General features: G+C 35.1%; 1 protein-coding gene across 1 annotated transcript in view; it reads right to left on the bottom strand.

Annotated features, from left to right (window-relative positions):
- SARNP (SAP domain containing ribonucleoprotein) overlaps positions 1-23,913 on the bottom strand; it is a 37,653-nt gene that overhangs the window by 11,044 nt on the left and 2,696 nt on the right. Inside the window, exons 2-9 of the mRNA XM_039865619.1 lie at positions 17,881-17,980; positions 16,245-16,291; positions 15,954-16,021; positions 12,857-12,908; positions 11,944-12,017; positions 11,389-11,417; positions 9,122-9,147; positions 7,923-7,991 (exon numbers count right to left, since the gene is read on the bottom strand). Of these exons, the coding sequence (XP_039721553.1) occupies positions 7,923-7,991; positions 9,122-9,147; positions 11,389-11,417; positions 11,944-12,017; positions 12,857-12,908; positions 15,954-16,021; positions 16,245-16,291; positions 17,881-17,980 (465 nt within the window). The remainder of the gene's footprint in view (positions 1-7,922; positions 7,992-9,121; positions 9,148-11,388; positions 11,418-11,943; positions 12,018-12,856; positions 12,909-15,953; positions 16,022-16,244; positions 16,292-17,880; positions 17,981-23,913) is intronic.

Here is a 23,913-nt window from a genome sequence, read left to right on the forward strand (position 1 = left end):
ACTGCTCATCTCTTGCTGTGCGGCCCAGTTCCTACCTAAGAGGCCACAGACTGGTACTGGTCAACGGCCCAGGGGTTGGGGACCCCTGATTTAGATCATTAAAGAGAGCCATCAAATAAGGCTTCTCATCTTATAGCTCTGTTTATTTCATTTCTTTTCCTCCTCAACCATCTCATACCTAAGCATTAGCATAATAGTGAAAATTCTACAACTGCCTAGTCCTCTATAACTCAATAAACTCCTCACCCAATAAATACTTTCTAAAATCCAGATACCAAGCATTTTAAACATAATCTCCTTCTCCATAACACATTTCACTGGTAAGGATTTAAAAGATTCAATATTTGTTATGAATTCTAAATGTAGAACACCCTGAAAGTACATTTCTATTTCTGTTCTAAGAATCTGCTCTGGGGATGAGAAGGTAAGATTTGGTTAAAATATCATTTTTAAAAATGTGAGAAAAGAGTAGCAAAAGAAAGGGGAGGAAAAAAGTTAACATTTTCTAGATCATAACAAGGGGCCTCAAATTTTACTAAAAAGAGGGTCTTTGTTAGTTTGCACACATCATCACCAAGTATCCGTCGATTATCTGCCAATAAAATGTTTCTCAGTCTGATGTCCTGCCTCATCTCCATCTCTAAAACACTACAGGATTTTTTCTGACCAGCTTTAGCTGTCAGGCATGAAAAGCAACTTTGCTATTTTGGTGCGTATGTGGGAAAATTAATTATCATGTAATTATTAAACCTTACTTGAATTGAACTCATATGCATTTTTTAAAATAAAATATTACCTCTGCATATCAATGTCAGTCCAAAGAACAGTATTATTCAAATGTCAGCTTCTCAAGTATTAAAATATACCTTACACATTCCTCTACCGCTACAGCTCTATCATGAAGAGCCTGACACCAAAATTCTCCAGCACCCTCCCAAGTAACAACACACACACACACCAGAAAAAAAACTGCCCACACCTTTTCCTCCCATACAGATTTCGAAGGATAGACTTGGATTCAGATAGCTCACATTTCGCCACAGCCAAGGAGAATATCTGGAAGTGATCAAACAGGTATTACTCTGCTTAGAAAAGCCAGGTCAGCTACAAGTCCCCCCCAAAAGTAGACATAACTAGACATACAATCATATAATGTGATCTACAGGTGGGTTTGAAAAATTATTCATCTTATGTACTAAAGAGTGCTACTTAAAAACAAACAAACGAAAAAAACCTATCACTCAAAGAATGATCCCACCCCAAGAACTTGGCTGGCAAAAAACAATTCAAGGTATTTAAAAGTAAAACAGACTCAACAAAATCCAGCATTCCCTTCCTCTTCCAGGCTGTGTTTACTCTTGGAGCAAAGACTACAAGGGGGACCACAGAGAGACATAAAACTTGTTTTTTATCAAAGTCATCAGTTCTGACATGTTAGAAGCAGGAATGCAAAGACATTAGTGGGGGTGGGGTATTGAACTGGGGAAATAGAAAAGACAGTGGGTTTTTTTTCCTGACTACAAACTTTCTTACTTCTAGTTCTTTAGGATCAAACTCAATAAATGAAATCGGAGACAGATAAATAAAATAAAAAGGTACAAGATCCTAGTAGTCTTAACTATGAACCTTGGGGAAGCATCGCCTTCTATCAGAAACTTCTGAAAAATACAATTTATAGTAAACAGGGCAAAACACCAGCCATAAATGCTGACATAGTATCAAAAATTTCATCTTGCTTCCCCCAATTTTTAAAGCTTTTCCTCTCGAAGTGTTCGATTTATATCCCTAAAATTTTATGTCCAATTTTTCCTCATATCCAGCTAAGTAAAAAGTGTATGTCTGAAGGTTAGGGCATAGTAGAACAAGTTATTGAGCAAAGAAAAACCTGACTCCTATTTCTCTAGTTAAAATTAGAATACATTTTCAAGAGCCCTGGGCAAGAGAGAAAAATTCCATTCTGCCTCTTTGCTCTTCCAAATTCCTACAGCCAAGTGGTTCAACAGCAATTGAATGGCACACATAATGACATCATTGATTAGAACCATAATAGACGAGAGTGAGAAGGGAGGCGTTGGGTGGGGGAAGTGGGAAGGGAGGGAGGTGAAGATGTATTTGTGTTGCAGACAAAAGACAAGTTCTGTTCCTCAGTAGGGACAAATGAAGAACCAGATGAGGGGATAAACTGAGGTCAGAGTGTTTTCCCTATTGTTTCCTCTTTAAACAGCTCCTTCACCACTCCCTCAAGGTTTGTTCCAATGCACAGGTGGAGAAACAGAATTGTGTTTTTTATCTTAGAGAGGAGGCAGAAAAAAAGTCAAATATTTATTTTCAAATTATTTTAAGTTAGAAGGGGATTTAAAGGACTGGTTAAATTTTGGTTGGGCCTAAAATATTCCAAAAAAAAGCTGAAGACTGTAGAGTTGGGTCTTGGCTTTTCCTGAAACTCATCCTGAGAGCCACTCTCAATTGCTATCTCTATCTACCCATATATATTATCAATTCTTATCTTTTCTTGATGGTTAATATAAGTTAAAAGAATTCAATTTTTCAAATGGAGGAAGTATATTGGGAAAAATGACAATCTACAACAAAGTGTAGGGGGGATCCCCCCTAAAGTCTTGATCAATGAAATGCGATTTCATTGATTACACTGGTTTTTCCATCTACAATCCTACTATGTGCATTTTTCTTGGCCTCATGGGTCCAATGAGAAAGAGGAATAGAGAATTAAGTGTTACACCTGACCTAGGTACTGCTGTTTGAGTATATTCAGTTGAAAAAGAACCCAGACCTACTCGGCAGGCTACTTTCCCAACTTATCCTGAGATCTACATCTTCTACAACTAACTAATCCTTTAAAAAATATTCTACCAACACATCATCAGAGCTTACAGTTCCTTGGGTTCTTACAGTTCCATGTTGGCAATGTCCTATGCATGGTCCCACGGTTCTTCCTTTGGAAAACATTTGCATACACTTACCTAAACTCTCTAACAAATTCCAGTTATAGGCTCTCTGAGAAGGCTGGGACCAAATTCTAAATCCATAGCGTGAACTTCCCTTTTCTCCACATCCCAGTGGGTAACCTCTCTCTATACCAAACCCCATTGCTGAATTCATTTATTTCAGATGGTCAAGTTAATCTAGCTATAATCGAATGGGTCTTCCAGAAGAGACTAAATGAGACCAGCCCACCATCAGTTAGCCTCAATGAAATTTGTATGCTAGGAGACACTGGTACCCTCTTAGGCTTCGAACTGATTCTGTCCCAGCTTCCTTCCTGGTACCCTCAACACATTTTAGTGACAAGCTCCTCAAAAACAAGGCAAGCCTTATATCTCACTCTCTGAAGCTGTTCATCCCCAACCAATGGTGAGCAAAAGTATATAATTATGAAAGGCTCATGGAACTAATCACTGCAGCCACCCAAGAATCTTCTAGCTACCAGTCTCAACGACAAGATGGTCAGCGGAGCGATAGTTTTTATAACCTGATGCTATGTAACAGAGACCACAATTATCATAGAAGAAAGTGCAAAAATCACAAACTTGGGAAAAGCAGCCTTCATGGTTTACAGGCCTTAAGATAACTCATTAGGACAGTTACCTATATGAAGAGCTATACGTAGAGAAAAACCCAGTAATATTTTAATAGATAAGATGTAGTAAGATCAATAGGGATACAAAATGCTTACATTTTCTACTACTACTAAGGAATCAAGAAGCATTGAAACAAACTCTCACATTCCCAGGGACAAAGAATATAAACCACACTCCAGTTTTCTGCTATGTGCCTGGGCTTCTTTTTTTTTTTTTTTTAAATACTCACCTAGCTGCATTTTGTGTAACTTCCTATAGTATCAAGTTTCACTTTCCCAAATGGGCCAATATTTAAAAACAAAATAAAACAAATCAACCCAAATTAGCTACAACAGTTAACACTATAACCCTAGGCCTGCGACTTAAGTTTTTACCAAAAATGATGTCCTATGACCATTATATATTAACTAATCTGGCTTCCCATCTATTCCCTCTATCCATCTCTCAGTCTTTTCTGAGATGAGTTTCTTATGTGCCAGGCCAAGTCATGTCCTTCAACAATATAAACACTAGTTCTCTTGGGAGGCATGGAAAACTGACAGAGAAAAAAAAAACCCACCACCAGTCAAGCACAAGACTGAAAATCTAGCTGGTGATCAATCAGAACCAATCAAGCAGAGGTTATTTATCTGGGTTTGCTTTGTTTGAGAGGAGGGAGGTTTCTAAGCCCATTGTCACTATGAGGCTTATATGAGAAAAGGCGTGCAATTCTATCTCAAACAGTCCAAAGAGTTGGAGGGGACAATTTACAGCCTCTTGTGTAAAAAATGTCCATAAATGCCAGTGCTATTCTTTGCCCTGTCACCTCCCATTATCCTAAACCAACAGCATTCTATTCACTGAGACTTGAGCTCAAAACATGAACGGACAGACCTTTCTTGGACAGGGGGAAAAGAGGGAAGATGACTGAGGTAGGGGTAAGCCAAATTTCTTTAAGTTTCTGTGTACTGTCCAATGTATATAGTATACTAGTAAAGCTAAAAACTGAAATATATGAGCAGTCATGCAAAAGTGAGCCTAGGAAGAATAGCAGAGATTTGATGCCCACAAATCTGTAATATGCTCAAGACATAAATCTAAATTATGAAGGTGATCAGATTGTGAGTTAAAAAAAAATTAGTCAAAAATACTATTGAGCCATGGCTCACTTCCTCTCACACACTTTCTCTCTTTATCATATATACTGGTCTCCAGCAAAATCTACTGAAGAGAAATCAGCAATCAGGACCTTAAGCTGGATCAAGCGAACATAAACCTTGTGCAATAGAAAGCGTAGGAGGTAGGTTTCTCACTATCCTTTTTAGGATGCTAGGATAAAGAAGAGGCATCTTCACACCACCTACTAACCTCCACTATTGGCATCATATCTAAGTGAATGAGATCTGTACCTAGAGAATAGTAAAATTTATAGGTAACCAAATTATGTAAGAAAATGCTATACTAGAACCCCAGATCCCCAAAATGAGGTGGATAGAGTGTGCTGATTTGGCCATTCCATAAACATAAACTTAATCATGTCACTAACCTTGGCTAACCAAATACTAGGTAGTAAATCATCTCTGGTGATAAAAAACAGTTAAACATAAGACAACCAGGTAACTCTCAAAGAGAATGTATCTAGTTGCAATTTCAGGATTTGGATCTAGAACACTTAAGTTCTAGAAAATAAGTTACTTGACAAAACGAACACTTCCTTTTATCTCCTATTCCCTTTTCTCTAATTTCTTTTCTATAGATTCAGTATAAAACTGCTTACATTCTACAAGTACTAAAAAATTCTGGGCTACAGAAACAGTACTCCAATGTATATGGTCTGATAAAGGATTTCTATGCTACTTCTAAGTGTGAAAGCTGTGTGAGAGATATAAGCTAGACTTGAGTAGTTCAATATACATATGGCTATTTAAATTAGTAAAAATTCAGTTCCTCAGTTACATGAGCTACATTTCAAGTGATCAATAAATAACCACATGTGGCTAATTACTATATTAGATAACAGATTATTCAACAGAACAATATTTTACAAAATATTTCCATCATCACAGAAAGTTCAATTGGACAGTGGTGTTCTAGATAGCAAAATATCGGCATTTCTGGGACATCGTAATGGTTTATGGGGAAAATTAGACTAAACTGTTGAAATTAGAACAATTCTGAAAATCAGGATTTATGATCAATGTATACGGAACCTATACTCAAGGGAGATATCACCAAGAGTCACAAACCTCCAAACAAAGAGGTCCTTGGAAAAAAATCATATATACTCTAGTACAGTGCTACTCAAAATGTGGTTCGTCTCCTGGTGCTGATCCCCAAACTGTTATCAGTCTGCAGTTAAGTCCAAAATTGAGTTATTAGAAACTTCCAGAGTAATTTAACACTGCTGTGAACATTTTTATTGTATTTTACAAAAGTGCCACTCTGCAATGAGTTGGAAATTTTTAAAAACTAGTCTTTTGCCACAGAATTTGAGAAACACTACTCTAGAACACATGTGTGACGATGAATGTTTAGAGAACAGAGCTCATATAGTCAGAGTTCTGCCAATTACCATTATCTGATTACAACCCTTCGGAGACTTAAAATGAGAACTGAAATCTTATCAATGATCAAGTTAAAATATACAAGTTAACTGACTCAAAGTCATAGAGCCAGGTAGCTAAGAGAACTGAACTAAGAAAGGAAGAAAACTAATATTTACTGTGGGTCAAAGTGTCACTGTATTAAGGTAATTCAAATATACAGTTATTTACTCTACACAAACATGGTGTGTTAGGTATTCCTCCCATTTTTATAGATGAAAACCAAAGAAGTTTAATACTTTGCTCAAAGTCACAAAATTAACTAAGGTATCTATATCTCTTCAGATATAGTCTATTAGTCTCCTATGGACTAAAAAAGAAAACAGGTCAAATATGGAGAAAGAGTCTAGGAAAAGGAAGAGAAAGGCTTTATCTATCCTTGCAATGAAATGCTATCAAAATAACTCAAGTGAACAAATTCCTCTCAGGAATGTGTCCATATGAGTTAAGTAGTAGGAGATATGATGTTTAATTTTGTTAATTTTGATAGAACACACAAACACATACAATTCCCTAGAGGAGTGAAGTTATTGCTGAGATTCTCAGACACCTAACCCTCATATACAAAAAGAGACAGATGAGAACCAGGGCCACAGATTCAAGGCATCTTTTCCGTTGGCCATCTAGCAAAACACAATGATTTTGGGTTTATAATAATTCTTCACAATTTAGCTGCATGTGGTTTAAGAATCACATACTCTGCCTACCTCTCAACTTCTAATTTTTAAAAATTTTACATAAACCAGCAAATATTCCTATTGAACACCTATGGTCTCAGCATCAAGCTGGGCACACAGACCTGATGTTTCATTTCTGGTAAACATCAAAAATGTAACCTAAAAAAAAAAAAAAAGTAACCTAAAGGAGAGGAAAATAAAGCACAGTTGTATGCAAGGTTAAAACTCCCACAGGGGCACAACTGTTTACTTTTTAGTGTTTAGTTTTTTTCCTGAAATATATAACCACTATCAGATCAATTTTTTTCCAATGGACTTTCAGGGAGCTAAATATTTCCATAATCGAGTGGAAAATGACTTTTTAAAATGATGTTTTTTCTGGTTTGAAATACTCTTCCCTTAACCCTGCCACCACTTCAACCACCAAGAAACATGCTCTCATTCTCACAGAACAAAGATTAAGAGAAACAAACAGAGAATCTTTAGCATTTTCTCCAAAGTACCTAGCAAAACTCCAAACACAACAATGCACTGTAGAACTAATTACCCCACACATCATGGCGTCAACAAAGTTATCTTACTTAATAAACTAAATAGTGTCAGCAGAGAAGCAGAAAGAAAAATATAACTTAATTTTTCTTCCATAGAAAGTCCAAATTTTATTTCTAAGTATCTTTGATCTAAAGACGGAACTGTTTTCTCCTGATTATTTAATTTCCATTATGCCTATATTAGAAATTAAAGCAGATGCAACAAGTTTTAACAACACTGAATTCAACATCTTAACCAAGAGGAATACAGAGCATGCTCTAACAGCCTGGATAGAAGCTATGGAAAAAAAAAAAAAAAACTGTGGAAAAAAATAATTAGCTCTGTGAAACAATTCCCACAATGTAATCAAGAACCAATAAGAGGAGGTAATATTCAAAGCATTGTGTGAAACAAGGTGCTATATTCTCAGCCTGTGTAGATCCCAAGCTGCTTTAACATTGCAAAAAAATCCCAGTCATTTCCAGCCTATGCAGCTCCCAAACTGCCTTAATGTTACAAAAACAGTACTTTACCTTCCTGGAGATTGAAGAGACATTCAAACCAAATCTTTGAGCTCTTTCCTTTAGTTTGTCCAGGTTAACCTACAATAACAGGAAAAACAAAACAAAACCCTGTATTTTAAAAAATCGAAACAAAATATAGAAGGCAAACTATGGTCCAAAACTAAGAGTTCAAATAAGCCTACAACATCAAAGATACCCTATATACCAAATTAGGAAACTAAGCAGCACCCATCCATGCCACTAATTATTAAAAAGGCCTCTCTTAGAATGTAGTAAAAGATTCAGCCCTGCCTTCTTCATTCATCAAAGGTGGCAAGAGGCTAAGGAGGGTTTAAGATCAAAGTAGGACAAACACTGCTTGAGAAAGCAAACAAATGTCTAAATCATCACCTCCAAACAAGACCAGCACTCACAGTCCAAAATCATTAATTCCTGTACAAAGTCTCTACCAAGTAGTTCTTTATCTTCAAGCAAAGAGAAACTATGGCTGTAGTTCTCCTTTCTTCAGAAGACAAATCTATCACTAGTACCCAACTCAATTTTCTTCCTTCCTTTTCTTAGAAACCTTGATATATCAAGACTTATCATCAAAAGTATATTTAGGACATTTATTATTATTACTACCAATAATAATGATGAACTGTAACCCCAAGAGCAGGTTTTCAAAAAGCTGAACATATTTCGCCACAGCACTTGTTTCCATTTTCTAAAAATGCCTACTAGTCACAATGGCCCCAAAGCATCTTATACTACTACTCTTTATTCTCTAACTTTATATTTACTAGATAGTGTTAAAAAAAAATTGTAAGTTGCTGCAGATTCTCTTGTAGTAATTAAAAATTAGACATTATCCAAAGCCACTGTTGCACAAGGCCTAAAACTCCAATACCATAAAATAAAAGACTTACATGGACTGTCCTCTAGGTAACACGATCTATTTATTTTTTCAAGAGAAGGGGTAGGAAGATGTCTATAGTGACTTGGAATATGTGGTAATTTTCCTGACCTCTCAGTACCTCAAACAATTCTTTTTTATTCAGGACATAAAACACTGTACTGAAAACAGCCGCCAAGCTCATATGATTTCAGATTCCTCTGATCTGAGGAGGAGGAGGAGGAGGAGGAGGAGGAGGAGGAGTCTCTAACTTTAAAACTAACTGTACAAAGTTAAGCTTTGGCTCTCGAGGTATAAAAAAAATATTTCTTACCATAGGCTTGGTGTCAGATGACAGACCTAAAAAAACAAATAAAACAGTTTTATTAAATATATCTAAAAGTCATAAAGGAAGCTGACAGTCTTCAAATCAAATTAGAAAGCAAAGAATTAGTATACAGGACAATTGTCCTTTATCCAAGCATGACAAAAAAAAAGGCAGATTGCATCTAGAGATCATATCTATTCATTGAGAACATAAAATGGTGCACCTGCTTTGGAAAACAGTTCGGCCATTCCTCAAAAGGTTAAATGTACAGTATACCAAGATTTAGCAATTCCATACCTAGGTGTATACACCCAAGAGAAATTAAAACATACACTCATACAAAAACTTAAATATATGAATGTTCATAGCAGCATTAACCCTAGCAGCCAAAACGTGGGACAAAAAAACACAGATGTCTACCAACTGATGGATAGATAAAATGTGGTATATCTATCTATACAATGGAATATTATCCAACAATAAAAAGAAATGAAGTACTGATACATGCAATAACATGAATGAACTCTGAATACATATGCTAAGTAAAAGAATCCAGTCACAAAAGACCAAAAGTTTTAAGATTCCATTTATAAGGCAAATTTATATATATAGAAAATTTATATATAGAGAAAAAAAAACTAGTGGTTGCTTGGGCAGAGGAATGGGAAACACTGCTAATGAGTACATGGTTTCTTTTTTTGGGTAATGAATATGTCCTAAAATTAGACTGTGATGATGGCTGCACAACCCTGTGAATATATTAAAAAGACACTAAATTATATATTTAAAAAGGATGAATTGTATGGTACATGAATTATATCTCAAAGCTGTTAAAAAGAGAAAATCAATATCTGGATAAAAGAGCAGAGCTCCTATCATAATGAGTTAAAATTATGGCCTCTCAAACACAGCGTTCTGCCCTGAAATTATCACTAACAAGCAAGTAGTAAATTGGCCCATTGGTTCAACCCTAATCCTGTCAACAACTATTAACTTAAAATTTTTCAGAATTTTATTTTAAGCAATCTCAATCTTATAATTGGTTCCCTAACTCCCTACTGTAAACATTCAGGTATAGATTCAACATTTACCACAACCCATGTGCTAGGAACTGTTAGCTGTTTTTATGTTCTCACTCATAAAACTGTAATTCCTTTTAATTCTAGTTCTAGGATGTCGAAATTATATATATAAAATGCTGCAAATGTTCTCTATACGTTATTTTATTAATCGAGTTTCCTTTTCAGAGTAAGTATTAATTTTAACTTTTGTTTTCTTCAAATAGCACCATCTAATTCTTTAATAATTTTGTTGTACCCTCACCAATCCTATTATAGCTCTCTTGATGCAACTAAAAGCCAGAAAATATCTTGTTTGTAAAACACATAGTAACAGTGGCCAGAATTTTGCTGGTCTTTTAAAAAGGTCATTAGGAAGAATGGATTGATTAGAAAACTTTATTTAAATTTTAAGTTCTGAGAACAGGGACTATGTCCTTTTTAAAAATAATAATTTCTTCCCTAACTTATTACAAAATGCATATTCACTGTAGAAGTCAAAATTCTATAAACCAGAGATAATAAGTTTTAACAACTTAGTATATAACCTTCTAATAATTTTCCTATCCATACATGCACTTTTATTACTAAAATGGGAACATACTGCTAAGATCATTTTATAACTTTTTTCACTTAATATCATTGACAAATATTCTTCAATATCATTTTTAACATCTGCATAATCTTCCACTATAACTATGGTACACGTTTTCTTAATGAATTCTCTATTATATACTATACTGTTTCTAGTTACTGATAACTAATGTATGCTAATCCTTGTGGCTAAGTCTTTAAGCATATCCAATATTATTTTCTTGTAAATTCCTTGAAGTAAGATTTTTGAGGTAGAAAAGACTCTTTCCTTTTACCACTACACTAGGCGGTGTAACACTAGACAGCTATACATAATTATATGCTGATTTGAGACCCCAGAATAGTAAACAAGGTACTAGAAACTTCTCTGAAGATGCCCAAGAAAAAGAAAACAAATATTGGCACTTCTTCCTATTCTAGTAACTTCAATACCTTCCTTAATTGCCCAGGAAGGATTAATTTAAGTATAGAGTTACCTAATGCAAAGAAGTAAATGTTCTCACTTCTTAAAGGCTTCTAGAGCTAACAAGTTTACCTCAATTTAGAGAAATGAAATCTGTTGTGCCCGAAAAGTAAGAATATATAAAGATAACTTCCTCAGAAGAGTGTCTGTAGTCTTACCTTTTGATGGAACTGAAGAAATCCCAAATCTGTAAAAAGAAAAACAAGCTAAATTTTAGAAAGCTGTTCACACTCCTGGTCTCCGTGTCAAGTGTACATATGGCACTTGCTTGTGATCTCAAGCCTTGCAATCATTAGCTAATTCTAACAACCCCATGAAAGAAGTTCCATTTACTCTTCTTCTCACCAAGAGTCTAGAGAATAAGCCAAAAAGAAGCCTTACTAAAATTGGGAGTAGCAGTCAGTTCCTGACTTTTACCTATTACAAAAACCCTGCTTGATAATAAAACCCAGTCTATAGCTACTACATCCAAATCAGTAGAGAAGTTCTGAACAGAGCCAAAAGTGTGTTTCTTTTAAGCAAGGCCTCTATTCTACTTAAAATCAATTTTATTTGTTTGTTTGTTTATATTTTATTTTTTATTATGGTGACATTGGTTAACAAAATCCAGTAAATTTCAGGTATACAATTAACAATTATATTTAAAACCTAGAATCACAGCCCCTCACCATCATACTATAACTATCTCAGGTCCGAAAGGCTGGGACACTCACCTAGCTGCCCGGGCAGCTTTCTTACTCTCCAAGCTCACAGGTACATTGAATCGTTCAGCTCTCTTCTGCATTCTCTAAGTGGTAACAGACAAAAGAAGGGGAAAAAATTTTCAGTTTCTGGTTTCCTTCTTCTAAGAGAAAAGTTGTTTAGAAGTAAGTGTGGGTCTTCAGAACATGAAGAGTAATTTCTTAAGGTCTAAACTGAGAATACTGACTATCCTAGAGGATAGCAGGTTATATGCGTCCTAGGGCTTACTTAACTCAACATCCCTTCCCAAAAAGCAAATACAAAAAGACTATTATTACATCCATGTTCTCAAAAACAAAAAGGCAGAAATAAAATAAAACCCACATTCTGCACGAAATCAAGAAGACAAAAGCTGTGTTTGGTTGACCTTTGAAAAGGGATCAAAGGAACAGCTTGATTCCAACACTAGTGGTACTCTTTTAGTTAGAAATGAGGCAATGTTGTCCTATGCCACCTTTACTTTAAAGGTATAAAAAAGAACACAGAACTCAACTGAAAACCTAGTTTCAGAGATCTTAAGATAGAATCCAGACATTCGAATGTCACCAGTTAGCGAGTTGTAACTTAAAAATGACATTTTCCCTTGTTCCTTTTTATCTTTCAAGGTACAATCCTCCCAAACTCTAGCCCTAGAGTTTGTAAATATCTTAAAGATAGTTACCACTAAGACCATCATTCTATATAAAAAAAGACTAGGGCTTCAAAAGTTACTATGCCAGCCTAAGTACTTTCCCAAGTGTAGTTGGTGGAAAAACATGTCAATACCAAAATCTGTCAATACTGATTTTCTGAGTACATTTTTTAAAGTGATGACTCACGTAGAATAAAGGGTAAGAAACAAAAGATACATAGAAAGACTACTCTTTTACTAGGGAGCATACCTACCTCAGTCTGTGGTATTTCAGATGTAATTTTTACCACTTTCTTTTCTGCTGCCCTGGAAAAAAGAAAAGGGATTTTAACAATTAGAAAACTGATACTCTAAACCAAGACCTTAGAATTGTATAAGAAATTAACTTGAATCATGTCCTCAGTCTCATATCTCTCTGCTACCCCTTAGCTCAAAAAACCACGAAGCCCATTAGAACTTCAGTTCCTTGAATTGTCATCTATCAATAAAAGTGCAAATAACAGACTCAGTTACTTTTCTGAAGTAGAAAACAGTTATTAGGAAAGAAGTCTAATTAAATATATTGGTCTAAATAGAAACAAAGGATACAAGAAAACATTTGATTTACTTTTAAAAACTTTAGATTTATTTCTGAACTAATGACTATTGCTTTAACCTTCACTGAAATACCAAATCTCAATTTTCATAACAAAAAAAAAAAATGAATGAATGCTCTGCAAGCTCTGGTTTCCTTCTTTTACAAATCTCTTATTTCTCCCATGGGGACTGTAGTTCCAGTTGGAACAAAGTGGGACAAATAAAAATGTCAAAAGGAGTAGGAAGAAAAAAGGCTAAGGGGAGTCTGAATTAGGAAAACATGTTAAGTTACTAGTCAAAAGGCTTAAGAGAAAACAAAAGAGGGGGGACCATAGGGGCGGGAGACAAAGTTCGGAAGTACCCAGGATAAATGGAAAGGCATTAACCCTCCACCAAACAACTCCCATAAAACTGTGGGTCATAACCAGTCTCATTAAGGCCCCTCATTTGGAGACATGGGCGGCTTTTGTTCCAACATCCCAGACACTTTTCCCATTTGATCCCCTGAATGGTAGTAATGGTTCAATGGCATTTTCAGAGGAAGCAATTCTGGAACAGGAACTTACTCTCTCCACCATCCTTTTGTTGGAGGTCCCTAGACTGACAGATAAGTAATGGGTGCCCCCTGCTGACCATAACTAAGCCCTACAATATTTAACTGCCTTGGCTGGGGGGAAAAAAAAATTAAAGTAGAAATAGTTATATTTTTGGTGAACCTCAAGCCAAAGCAAAGCAAGGACTCTGAATGTTCACCTTTTGAATGTTCAAAGGACCTAAATTATCTCTGAATATTCTGACTTTCAAAGAAATTTCTGAATTCTTCCCATTTCCTGGTCATTCTTCCTTCCCCAACCCTCTGTCTTGTTCAGGCAGAAAGGGACAATGAAGTTTAATTTTTACTTGAAGTCCAATGCCATTAAGAAAGCATCCTCTCACCAACCCCAGGCTAATCATGACTTCCTTCACATTCCCATCCTGAAGCATAATCACTGCAGAACACCTCATAGCAGAAAGGGAACCCCAGAAAGGAAGCTTCCTTCTACTCTGTTCCAACTTCCTTGGGCACAATTAAGCTCAAGCAATAAAAAACACATCACATTCTGAGAGTCATGGGAAGTTTCTTCTCTTCACTGAGAAATTTCTCTAACCATTCTCACACACAAAACTTGTCCAAACTACAGAGATCCAGAATCTTTCTGTACTGTATATACTTTAGTCTAATCATTACTATCCCTCTAAAAAGAAAAATCACCCCCTCAACACATTCAATTTCCCTGCTTAAAAATTCATTAATAAAATTAAAGCCCTCTAAACGAGAGAATCACACATTTTATATATTCCAAGGACAATAAACTTGTATACAAATTTTCAAACTTCATTATTTTTAATCCACGCAAGCCAATTATCATTGTATTGATCCAATCTTCCTTCTTGCCCCGAAAGTCCCCAAAACATTTATTTTAAAGATATTCTATAAACCATTTCCTCGAGGCATTATATCTAAATACAAACCTCTTATGATGGAAGATAATTAAAAGGCTTCAGAAAGCAGTAATATTTAACAAAATCTAATAAAACATTAAACGCACATGCCCTGTGATACAGCAAATCCATTACTAGGAATTTATCCTATGGACATACTTTCGCAAATATAAAAATAGTTGCATTTAAGGACAGGTAGCACTGCATTTTTTGCTACTATGAATAAATTTCCATCAACAGGAGACTAGTGAAATTACTGTTCATTCATAGAATAAAGTACTATTACTTGCTAGAAGTTAATAACTACTAAATTTGAGTAAGGCGTAGATGAGGGTCTATTATACTATTCTCATAACTTTTATATATACTTGTAATTTCCCATAATAACAAGCTAAAAAAAGAGACCTATCACTTACTAGGATAATTATTCCTATTTCGCAGAGTTCATATGCGGACTAAATGAACATATGTGTATAACACTTAGAATCTTAGCTAGTACATAACTAACATTTAAATAAGGACATTATTATATATTATATGATGACATAGAAAGATCTCCAGGTGTGAAAAAAAGAAACCAACGATATGCGTACTGTGTATATACATGTATCTGTATATACGTATATCATATAAAATATTCTGAAAGAATATGTTGAAAACCTCTAGGATATAAAATGGGGTGAAAACAAGGAATACTTAATTTTCAATTTTTATACTCCTCTATGTACTGTTTGACATTTTACTAGCCCATATACTGCTTTTTATGATTAAATGCATTAATATAGCTATGAGGGAAAAAAATGTTAAAAAGGACTCAATTGTTCTTAACATGCTGGCATATAAGATGGCCAGACATTTATGGAAAGAGCCTCAAATAAAAAGATGTTTATGATAATCTTGTGGGATAGTTTAAACAGATCAAAATCTACTTTTCACTCTAGTACTTTGTCCTCTCTTTTTCCAATGTAAAATCCAAAGAGAGCAGTGTTACCTGAGAGACATAATCTCTGCTCAGCACTCTCTTCCCTTACAAAATTCCTCAGATGCAGAGAATCTATAATTCTCTACACAGAAAGAAAACCATCTATTACATAATACAACAAAGGCTAAAAAAACTAAACTTTGGGCTTGAAGTCTCCTGGCCTAATTATCTATTACATAACCCAGAGATAAACTATTTGCTTCACTGAAACCATGTACTTGCGTAAAAGGTAAAACAGAATGAAATACTAAATCCCCCCAAACCTCAGATCTGTCTGTTCCATATTCAGATTATAAAAAAGAGATAGTTACACATCAACAGTTTTTTCGGGGGGTTCTTCCTCTTTGACAGGGAGTTCTATAGGCTTTGGTTCTTCTTCCTAAAACCAAATGAAACAACATGGTTAATATGAATCAAGAATAAATACTAATCGAAAGAACATGAGAACTCCAAAATAAACTAGTTTTTCAGAACTTTTATTTCCCCTCTACGCTCCCCTAATGAGTTAGCATTTAAGCCCTCTAGTGATTGATGTTCGGCAATGTGGCCAAGGTACTAGCACATTGCCAGACCAGTAAATAACCTTACTCTCTCCAACTCACCTCTGTTTCATCTCCCAGTACATCTTCTTCATTTGCCTCCTCTTCAGCTAAAGAATATTAAAATATTCAGGTCAAGCCCTGCTAGAAAGCCATCTTTATCACTGTACTTAGGCTAAAATTAGAATTTACCTTCCAAAAATAAAATTCAATAATGAAAGCAGAAATGATGCTCATAAAATTTGCTATACATGGAAAAGGTAACTTTTCTCTACCAAACATTAATACGAAGTTGAACTCCAGCTGGACTACAGAACTTAAATGTGATTAGGTCAAACTATAACATTAATAAAAAGTAATATGGGAGAGTATCTTTCAGATTTAGAGGTGAGAAAGAATTAAAAAAAAAAAAACCCAGAAGCAAAAGTAGTATGAGAAAAATTTCAGATTTTCAAAACTAAGGAAGGACACCATGGAAAAAGAAACAAATGACAAAGAAGGTATTTGTGTCTAAAACCAATAAATAGTTAAAAGAAATGCCTGCAAACTAACAAGTGAATGAAAGGAATCACGAAAGAAAAAAGAGCAAAGAGGAAACCTAAAGAACCATGAACACGAATGCTTAAACTTTTTAATAATTAGAAGAATGTAAATTGAAACAACCAACACATTAACAAAAATCAGGCCACTATAGGAGAGTGCCAACTTTAGGTATGTGGAGGAGATATAAGAACACACCCCCAACCCTCCCCATGCACTGAAGAGAGTAGATTTATAGAGCAATGCTGGAAAGCAATTTGGCAGTGCTTAGACATATTAAATATACATTTATTAATAGATATTAATTAGCAACCCACTCCTGGGTATATATCCAAGAAAGATTCTCACACAGGAATATAAGGGAATATGAAAGACATAGTTTGGAAGCAATATAGGTATCTGTCATTGAATGAATTAAAATGTGGTGTGTTCCATACCTCACAGACTACTATACAGAAATTGTAATCAACAGACTAGATGACCACATAGTCACATCAATGTATCTTTAAAAAAAAGCAGAGTACTTAGAGAAAAAAGTAAGAAATAAAGCAAGGCTATGGGTTCATTGCCAATTACAGAAAATATTGTACACCAAACACCACTACACACTTTACAAGGACAAAGACAAAAAAAATATATCAATCACATGAGAACAGTTGCTTAAGGGAGTTAGGATAAAAATTAAAGAACTTGTACAATCTGGGATGATAGTATGCCTTAAATGAAGTTGTTATTATTTGTTTTTTAAAAGGCAGCATTAGAGAATGTCTGCGCTAGAGGAGACCAGAGATTACCTATAGATTTCAAGGGTAGAGGTACTTGTCTCATTTCATAGATCAGAAAAGACAAGTATAAATGTAAGCCACGTAAACAGTGACTGTCCAAAGTTACCTAGTAAATTGCTGGCATAAGAAGAACTAAATTAAAATCTTCTGATTCTCGGTTTAATGAAATAAAATTACAATGTCTTAAAGCGGGGGGGGGGATATTTCTTTGCACTGCAATCACTGCTCTGGATGATCAAGAGTTTTTCTTGATATAGTTAATTAAGAACTTGTATCGCCAACAACCTAAAGGAAAAGAAGAAATCTTCCACATGGTAGAGCCAAAAACTTAATACCCTCAATCACACCACTCTTTGCCTCCACAAAACACTCACCATGCTCTTCAAGATATGCCTGGAGCCTATTGATGAGATCTTGTTTTATTCCCTTGGTCTCCAAACCACGAGCAAGACATTCCTGCTTTAGTTCAGCAAGCTAAGAAAAAAGAATAAAGTTTTTCCTTAGTTAACAGAATGAACATAGTGAAAAAAAAGAGGTACAGTTGACCCTTGAACAATGCTGAAGTTAGGGGTGCCAACACTCCATTAAGACAAAAATCCATGAATTTCTGACTCCCCCAGAACTTAACTACTAATAGCCTACTGTTGACCAAAGGCCTTACTGATAACATAAACAGTCAAACAACATATATTTTGTATGTTTTATTATTGTATACTGTATTCTTACAATAACATAAGCTAGAGAAAAGAATATCAAGAAAATCATAAAGAGAAAATACATTTAGTATTGTATGTATTTACCGAAAAAAATCCAATATATAAGTGGACCTACACAGTTCGAACCCATGTTGTTCAAGGGTCAACTATAGTTCTCATAAGAAAAAGAAAGTTCAATCCAAAAAAACTGCTCTTAATCCCACCAAGCCTCTAGGTCCACAAAAATGGTCCACTTCCCTCTAATAATATGCAATATGCAAGAGGACTTTTCTAACAGATGGTGAAGAATAAACACCCTACTTTAATAAAATTCTTATCCATGCAACTATTTAGGATTATAAATCTTTAACTATTTCTGAGGGAGAGAGGTTTTTTTCTCCACCTGAAAAATTATTATACCAGCTAGTATGGAAATAATTAATCTTTAAGTAGAAAATCTAATTTTCTACAAGCAGATTCTTCTTACTATTGTCCCAGATCCTTTACTGCAATCTACCATACACATGCATACAAGTCTGACCACCGCAGAATTAGGTAACTGTGTTAGCCAGCTTAATGTCAACAATGAATTAAAGAATCTATGTCAAAATGGAAAAAAAATATCTAATGGCAAGCCACAAGTATTGTTGAAGATTTTTAAAATCAGTAACTTGACTAAAGATATTAACAGGTATGCTTATCAACTTTGCAGACTACAGGAGGAGAAAGAATTGATGTATCGCTGACAGAACTAAGCTAGGGGAGGAGGGAGCTCTTCAGGGATAACAATAAGCCAAAATGAAGATTCAATTTAAAAAGAATAAGATATATCCATAAGGTACTACACTTACATTCAAAACAAATTGTTCGAAAACTAGATGAGCAAGATCTAGCTCAAAGAATAAAGACGTCAGGGTTTAAGATGATTACAAGTGCAGAGGGTTAACAGTATGATCTGCTGCCAAAGTAATTCTAGGTTATGAGTAACTGAAAAATAGAATACATTAAATGACGTTAACAGTCTCACTGGGCTTTAGATTCTTATTTTAGGCAGCATAGTAAAATGCTGATCCAAGGGGAACAAGCAGAAAAAGGAAGGCTCCAGATATCCTACATGCAGATCAGTGCACAACTAGATGTGTGGCCTGAAAAAAGATTTTACTAGTTTTGAAGTACAGATCTAAGACTAACCAGTAGAAGTTAAAAAGCAGATTCCCATAGAACTTTTACAATTCAGGGAATATGTTGTGCATCTCCAGGTTTTCAACCAAGGGAGCATTTGGAAATGGAGAAGGAAAGCCTTTTTCCCCCACAATAGACAGGTGGAGCATTCAGTTGACTCCAGGAGGCAGGCAAGCATTGAAAGTGAACTGCCCTACTCAACAAGCCAATAGTAAGTACCCTCCATTGAGAAACGGAGTTGGTAACATTCCATTAAAAGTGTAGATTGACTACATAGCCTAACATGGTTTCTGAAGTCAGACTACCTGAGTTCAAATTCCAGCTTTACCATTCACAGCTATGTAAAGTTGGGTGAATAACTTAACCTCTCTGTGCCTCAGTTTCCAATAAAACGGGGATAATGCAATCGTACCTATACCAAAAGGTAGTTATGAAGATTAAACCAGTAAATATTTGTAAAGCATTTAGAATAGTGTTTGGCAGCTAGTAAGCACTTTATAAATGTTAGATACTGGGTGAAAGATTAGACGAGATTGGACAGAATCGATGCTTCTCAGATTTCTGAATTTCACAGATCAATGTATATTTTTAAATAGGTAGACTGATAGGGCTGCCAACCTTTTTATAATACTCCAAAAAAGTTGTAGACAGATACTTTTGTAAAAAACAGTAAAAACCAATTACTAGAAAAATGATCATACCTTTGGATGTAGTAGCAGTGATGTCAAATTGTTATAAAAGCTTCTAAAAGCTTACTCGATTTTTTTTTTGTTTCTCTTATCACTAACCAGTAACAAACAGTTCATGGACAATCACTGGCCTGAGGGCCATAACTTGAATAGTATTAATCTAGAATTAAATTCTCAGTGATCTCTAAGGTCCATTTCTTAAGAATCTTGATTTTTCACACCTTGGTACTTTTTTTTTATTTTCTTTCAAATTCCTGGAGAACAAGTCTTTTGATTTTAGCAACACTTTTAAAAGTTTTTTGTTATAAAAGTATGATGTTCATTATCAAAGTTTGAAAATTCTAAAAAGTATAGAGGAAAATAAGTCTTATGTAACCCCAGCACTTAGAGGTCACCTAACATTTTAAATATAGTGTGTGTGCACGTGCACACACGTGCGTGTGTTTAGAGGGTGTTGCTTGTTTGTCTACAAAGCAATACCACTTCTTTATTTCCTGTAACTCCTAATCTTCCTCAGAAGCCTCGATTCTTTTTCTTTTTTTCCTGGTACATATTCAGGCAATTCGAAGTTCAACTGTCTAACAGAGTTGTTTCCCCTTTCTTCCTTCTCAAAATTATGCCTACATTTAGGGAAAAGATTACAAAAACTTCCAGGTGACAGAGAAACAGTCAGTCACTAATGGTTTATGCACAGGATGCTGATGTGATATGGTCTGATCTAGACTTGGTACAACTGGTTGTTTACATGGATAGCATCCATCACTGCTGATCATTGACCTTGCCATTGCCTTTGGTCACTGATATCTCAGCTCTCCACCAGCTCCCAGTTCCTAACCCCAAGTCTCTGTTCATTCAGCAGTCTTCTCAGCACCTCTATGTCCCCTCTCTGGTCAAATTAAAATGTTACGGATACTTTTTACATATTGTATTACTTTAGTTATTACATCGTGGGTCCTGCTCATATACTGAGACATTATTTCAAGAGATATAAATGAGTAAAAACACGAAACAGCTGAAAATAAAGTCATTTCTTTCAGCATATTTCATTTTGGTACAATTATGTCAGTAGAACAAAAACCTTTTAAAGTCTCAAATAATAACTAACTTATGATACCAAATCTTACCCATTTTCATATGAATTTGCCTTTAAAATATTTTAAAAGAATATATTTAAAAAACAAGGAATACTGAGTGAATTGTAAGGTATGTGAATATCTCAATAAGGCTATTTTAAAAAACCAAGGTATAGAACATTATATACTGGATATTAACTTTAATGTTAATGTAGAAAATGTGCGCGTGCGCACGCGCACACACACACACACTCCATGTGATACAGATACACAAGATGCCTGGACAAGAAATAGGTAACACTGGTTGAATCTGGGAAGAAGTTTGTTGAGGACAAGTGTAGGAAGGAAACTTTTTACCATATACCCTTTTGTACCTTTAGAATTGTGAACTTATACATGAATTACCTACTCAAAAATTTATTTCTAAAAATTTTATTTTTCAGTTATCAGTAAGGTAGGTATTATCCTACTTATGGACCACATAATATATTTAACATTACCTATTTATTACCCGGCAATTTCTTCTGTTTACTAAGTTTAAATTTTGATTCAAATCTTCTTCATCTGTTATCTTTTGATATGGTTTATAAACTCTGTGAGGGCAGAGATATTTCATATCATTTTTAACATTTCATACAATAGGAACTCAAATTTATTTTCAAGTACTAATACATTCTAGACAAAGGGCTAAGTATTTGTAATGTGATTTCCTTACTTAATCCTTACAACAAACCTAAGTAGTTGGTATTATGATCCCAATTTATAAATTAAGAAAATGAGGCTTAAAGAGATTCAATAATTTGCTTAAAAATCATACAGCTAAAAAACAGTGGAGTCAACATGCCAGCTCAGGTCTCTCTGATTTAAGCCCAATCTTAACTATCAAGGTCCTGACACTGCTCTCATGTGCACGTTCTAGCTCTACCTCTCTTTTTCTCTTTCCGTTTTCTTCTTCCCTCTCTTTCTCAGCCTCCTTACTAGCTCTCCTTCCACTCAACCCTGTAAATACTGATGTTCACTAAGACTCCATCTTTGGCCTTTTCATTCCACTTGTATCAAAGACTTTTTCACTTCCCAGAATCAAATCACTGACAAATTCTGTTGGCTCTACCTTCAATATATATCCAGAATCTAATCCCTTCTGGTTTTAAATACATATAGTAAAACCTCTGCAGCCCTCGTGCCTCATTATAGTTTATTCTCAACAAGGTAGTCAAGGTGATCTTTTGAAAACTTAAGTCAGAACATGTCATTCCTCTATTCAAAAATCCTCTATTGGTCTCCTAACTCATTAAGGGTAAAAGCCAGAGTCCTAATGATCACTTATGCAAGGCTCACACCTTCACCTCCTTCAAGTCTCTGTTTAAATATCTTCTTCTCAATGAAGTCTTCCCTCATCACCCTATTTTAAATTACAATACCCTTCTTCCTACTGTACTCCCTATCCTGCTTTCCTATTTTTCTCTACAGACCTTATCACTATTGGAACACTATAAATTTTACTTTATTGCGCCTTCTCCCAGTAAAACATAAGCTCCTTGACAGCAAGAATTTTTTCTGCTTTGGTCAATGCTATATCTCCAGCACCATGTTAGCTGACATATAGTAGGTACTCCATAAATATTTTCTGAAAAAGTTCCAAACCCTTGTATCAACTCTCAACTCTTGAGCAGGAGACTCATATTTCCAACTGACTACTGACATCTCTTAGTGCATGTTTCAAAGACACTCAAGCCCAAAACTGAACTTACCTTCTATCCTGCATAAAAATGGCTTCATTTCCTCCGAACCTAGACTAAAGGTATCACTACTTAAACCTTGGAGTCATTTTTCATTCCTCCCACATCTGAGTGATCTGTAAATACTTAACGATTCTATATCCCCAATTTTTTTCAATTTCATTCCCTTTCTAATAGCCACTCCCTTATTTCAGGTTTAAGTTTATTCACTTGATAAAGTTATATTGAGTATCCCCTACATATCAAGCATTATCTTAGATACAGCAAAACAGGAGTTCTTACCCACATGAAGCTTACAATATGGTAGAATAACAAGGCAATCAATGATCATATACATAATACTTTAAATGATAAAAAAGTACAGCGTCCTATGAAAGCATTTAAAACGTGGTCTGACCATGTGTGTGGATAGGGAAAACCCATCCTACCTTAAGGGTTCCTTGGGTAGATGTTTGACTGATGACTGAAGAGCAACTGGTAGTTAATTAAATGAAAATGTGGAGGATGGGGGTGGCAGAAACACTGCAGCCAAAAGCATGTGTAAAGGTTCTGGGTTCTGAGGTAAGGAGAGGTAGTAGCGTACAGTGATTAAGAGCATGAATTTTGGAGATAAACTACCTATATTTGATCAACCACTTATTGGCTGTGGGACCTAGGGCAAGTTACTTAGTTAATCTCCCTGAGCTTCCTTTTCTCATTTTAAAATGGGAATAATAGAGGCATTTACTTCACAGGGTTATTGTGAAAATTAAAGAGGTTTATATACGTAAATAGCTTCTATCAGTGCTTGTCACACAGTAAATGCTATGTAAGTGTTAGCAATTAACGAACACACTCATTTTGAGGAATGAAATAAAATAAAGCCACTGTGGTTGGAGTGTAAGAAATTAAGCTGGAGAAATTGGTAGGTAGTCTAAGGCTAAAAGGTTTTAAGCAGGGGAGTAACTTCTATAATAAAAAATATAACTGGTGAAATCTCTCCCTCTCCAGGCCCCATTCTCCATACTGCCAAAAGAACAGACATGGATC

This window comes from Pteropus medius, unplaced genomic scaffold (assembly GCF_902729225.1).
Source record: "Pteropus medius unplaced genomic scaffold, Ma_sr-lr_union100, whole genome shotgun sequence".
Lineage (NCBI taxonomy): Eukaryota > Metazoa > Chordata > Mammalia > Chiroptera > Pteropodidae > Pteropus > Pteropus medius.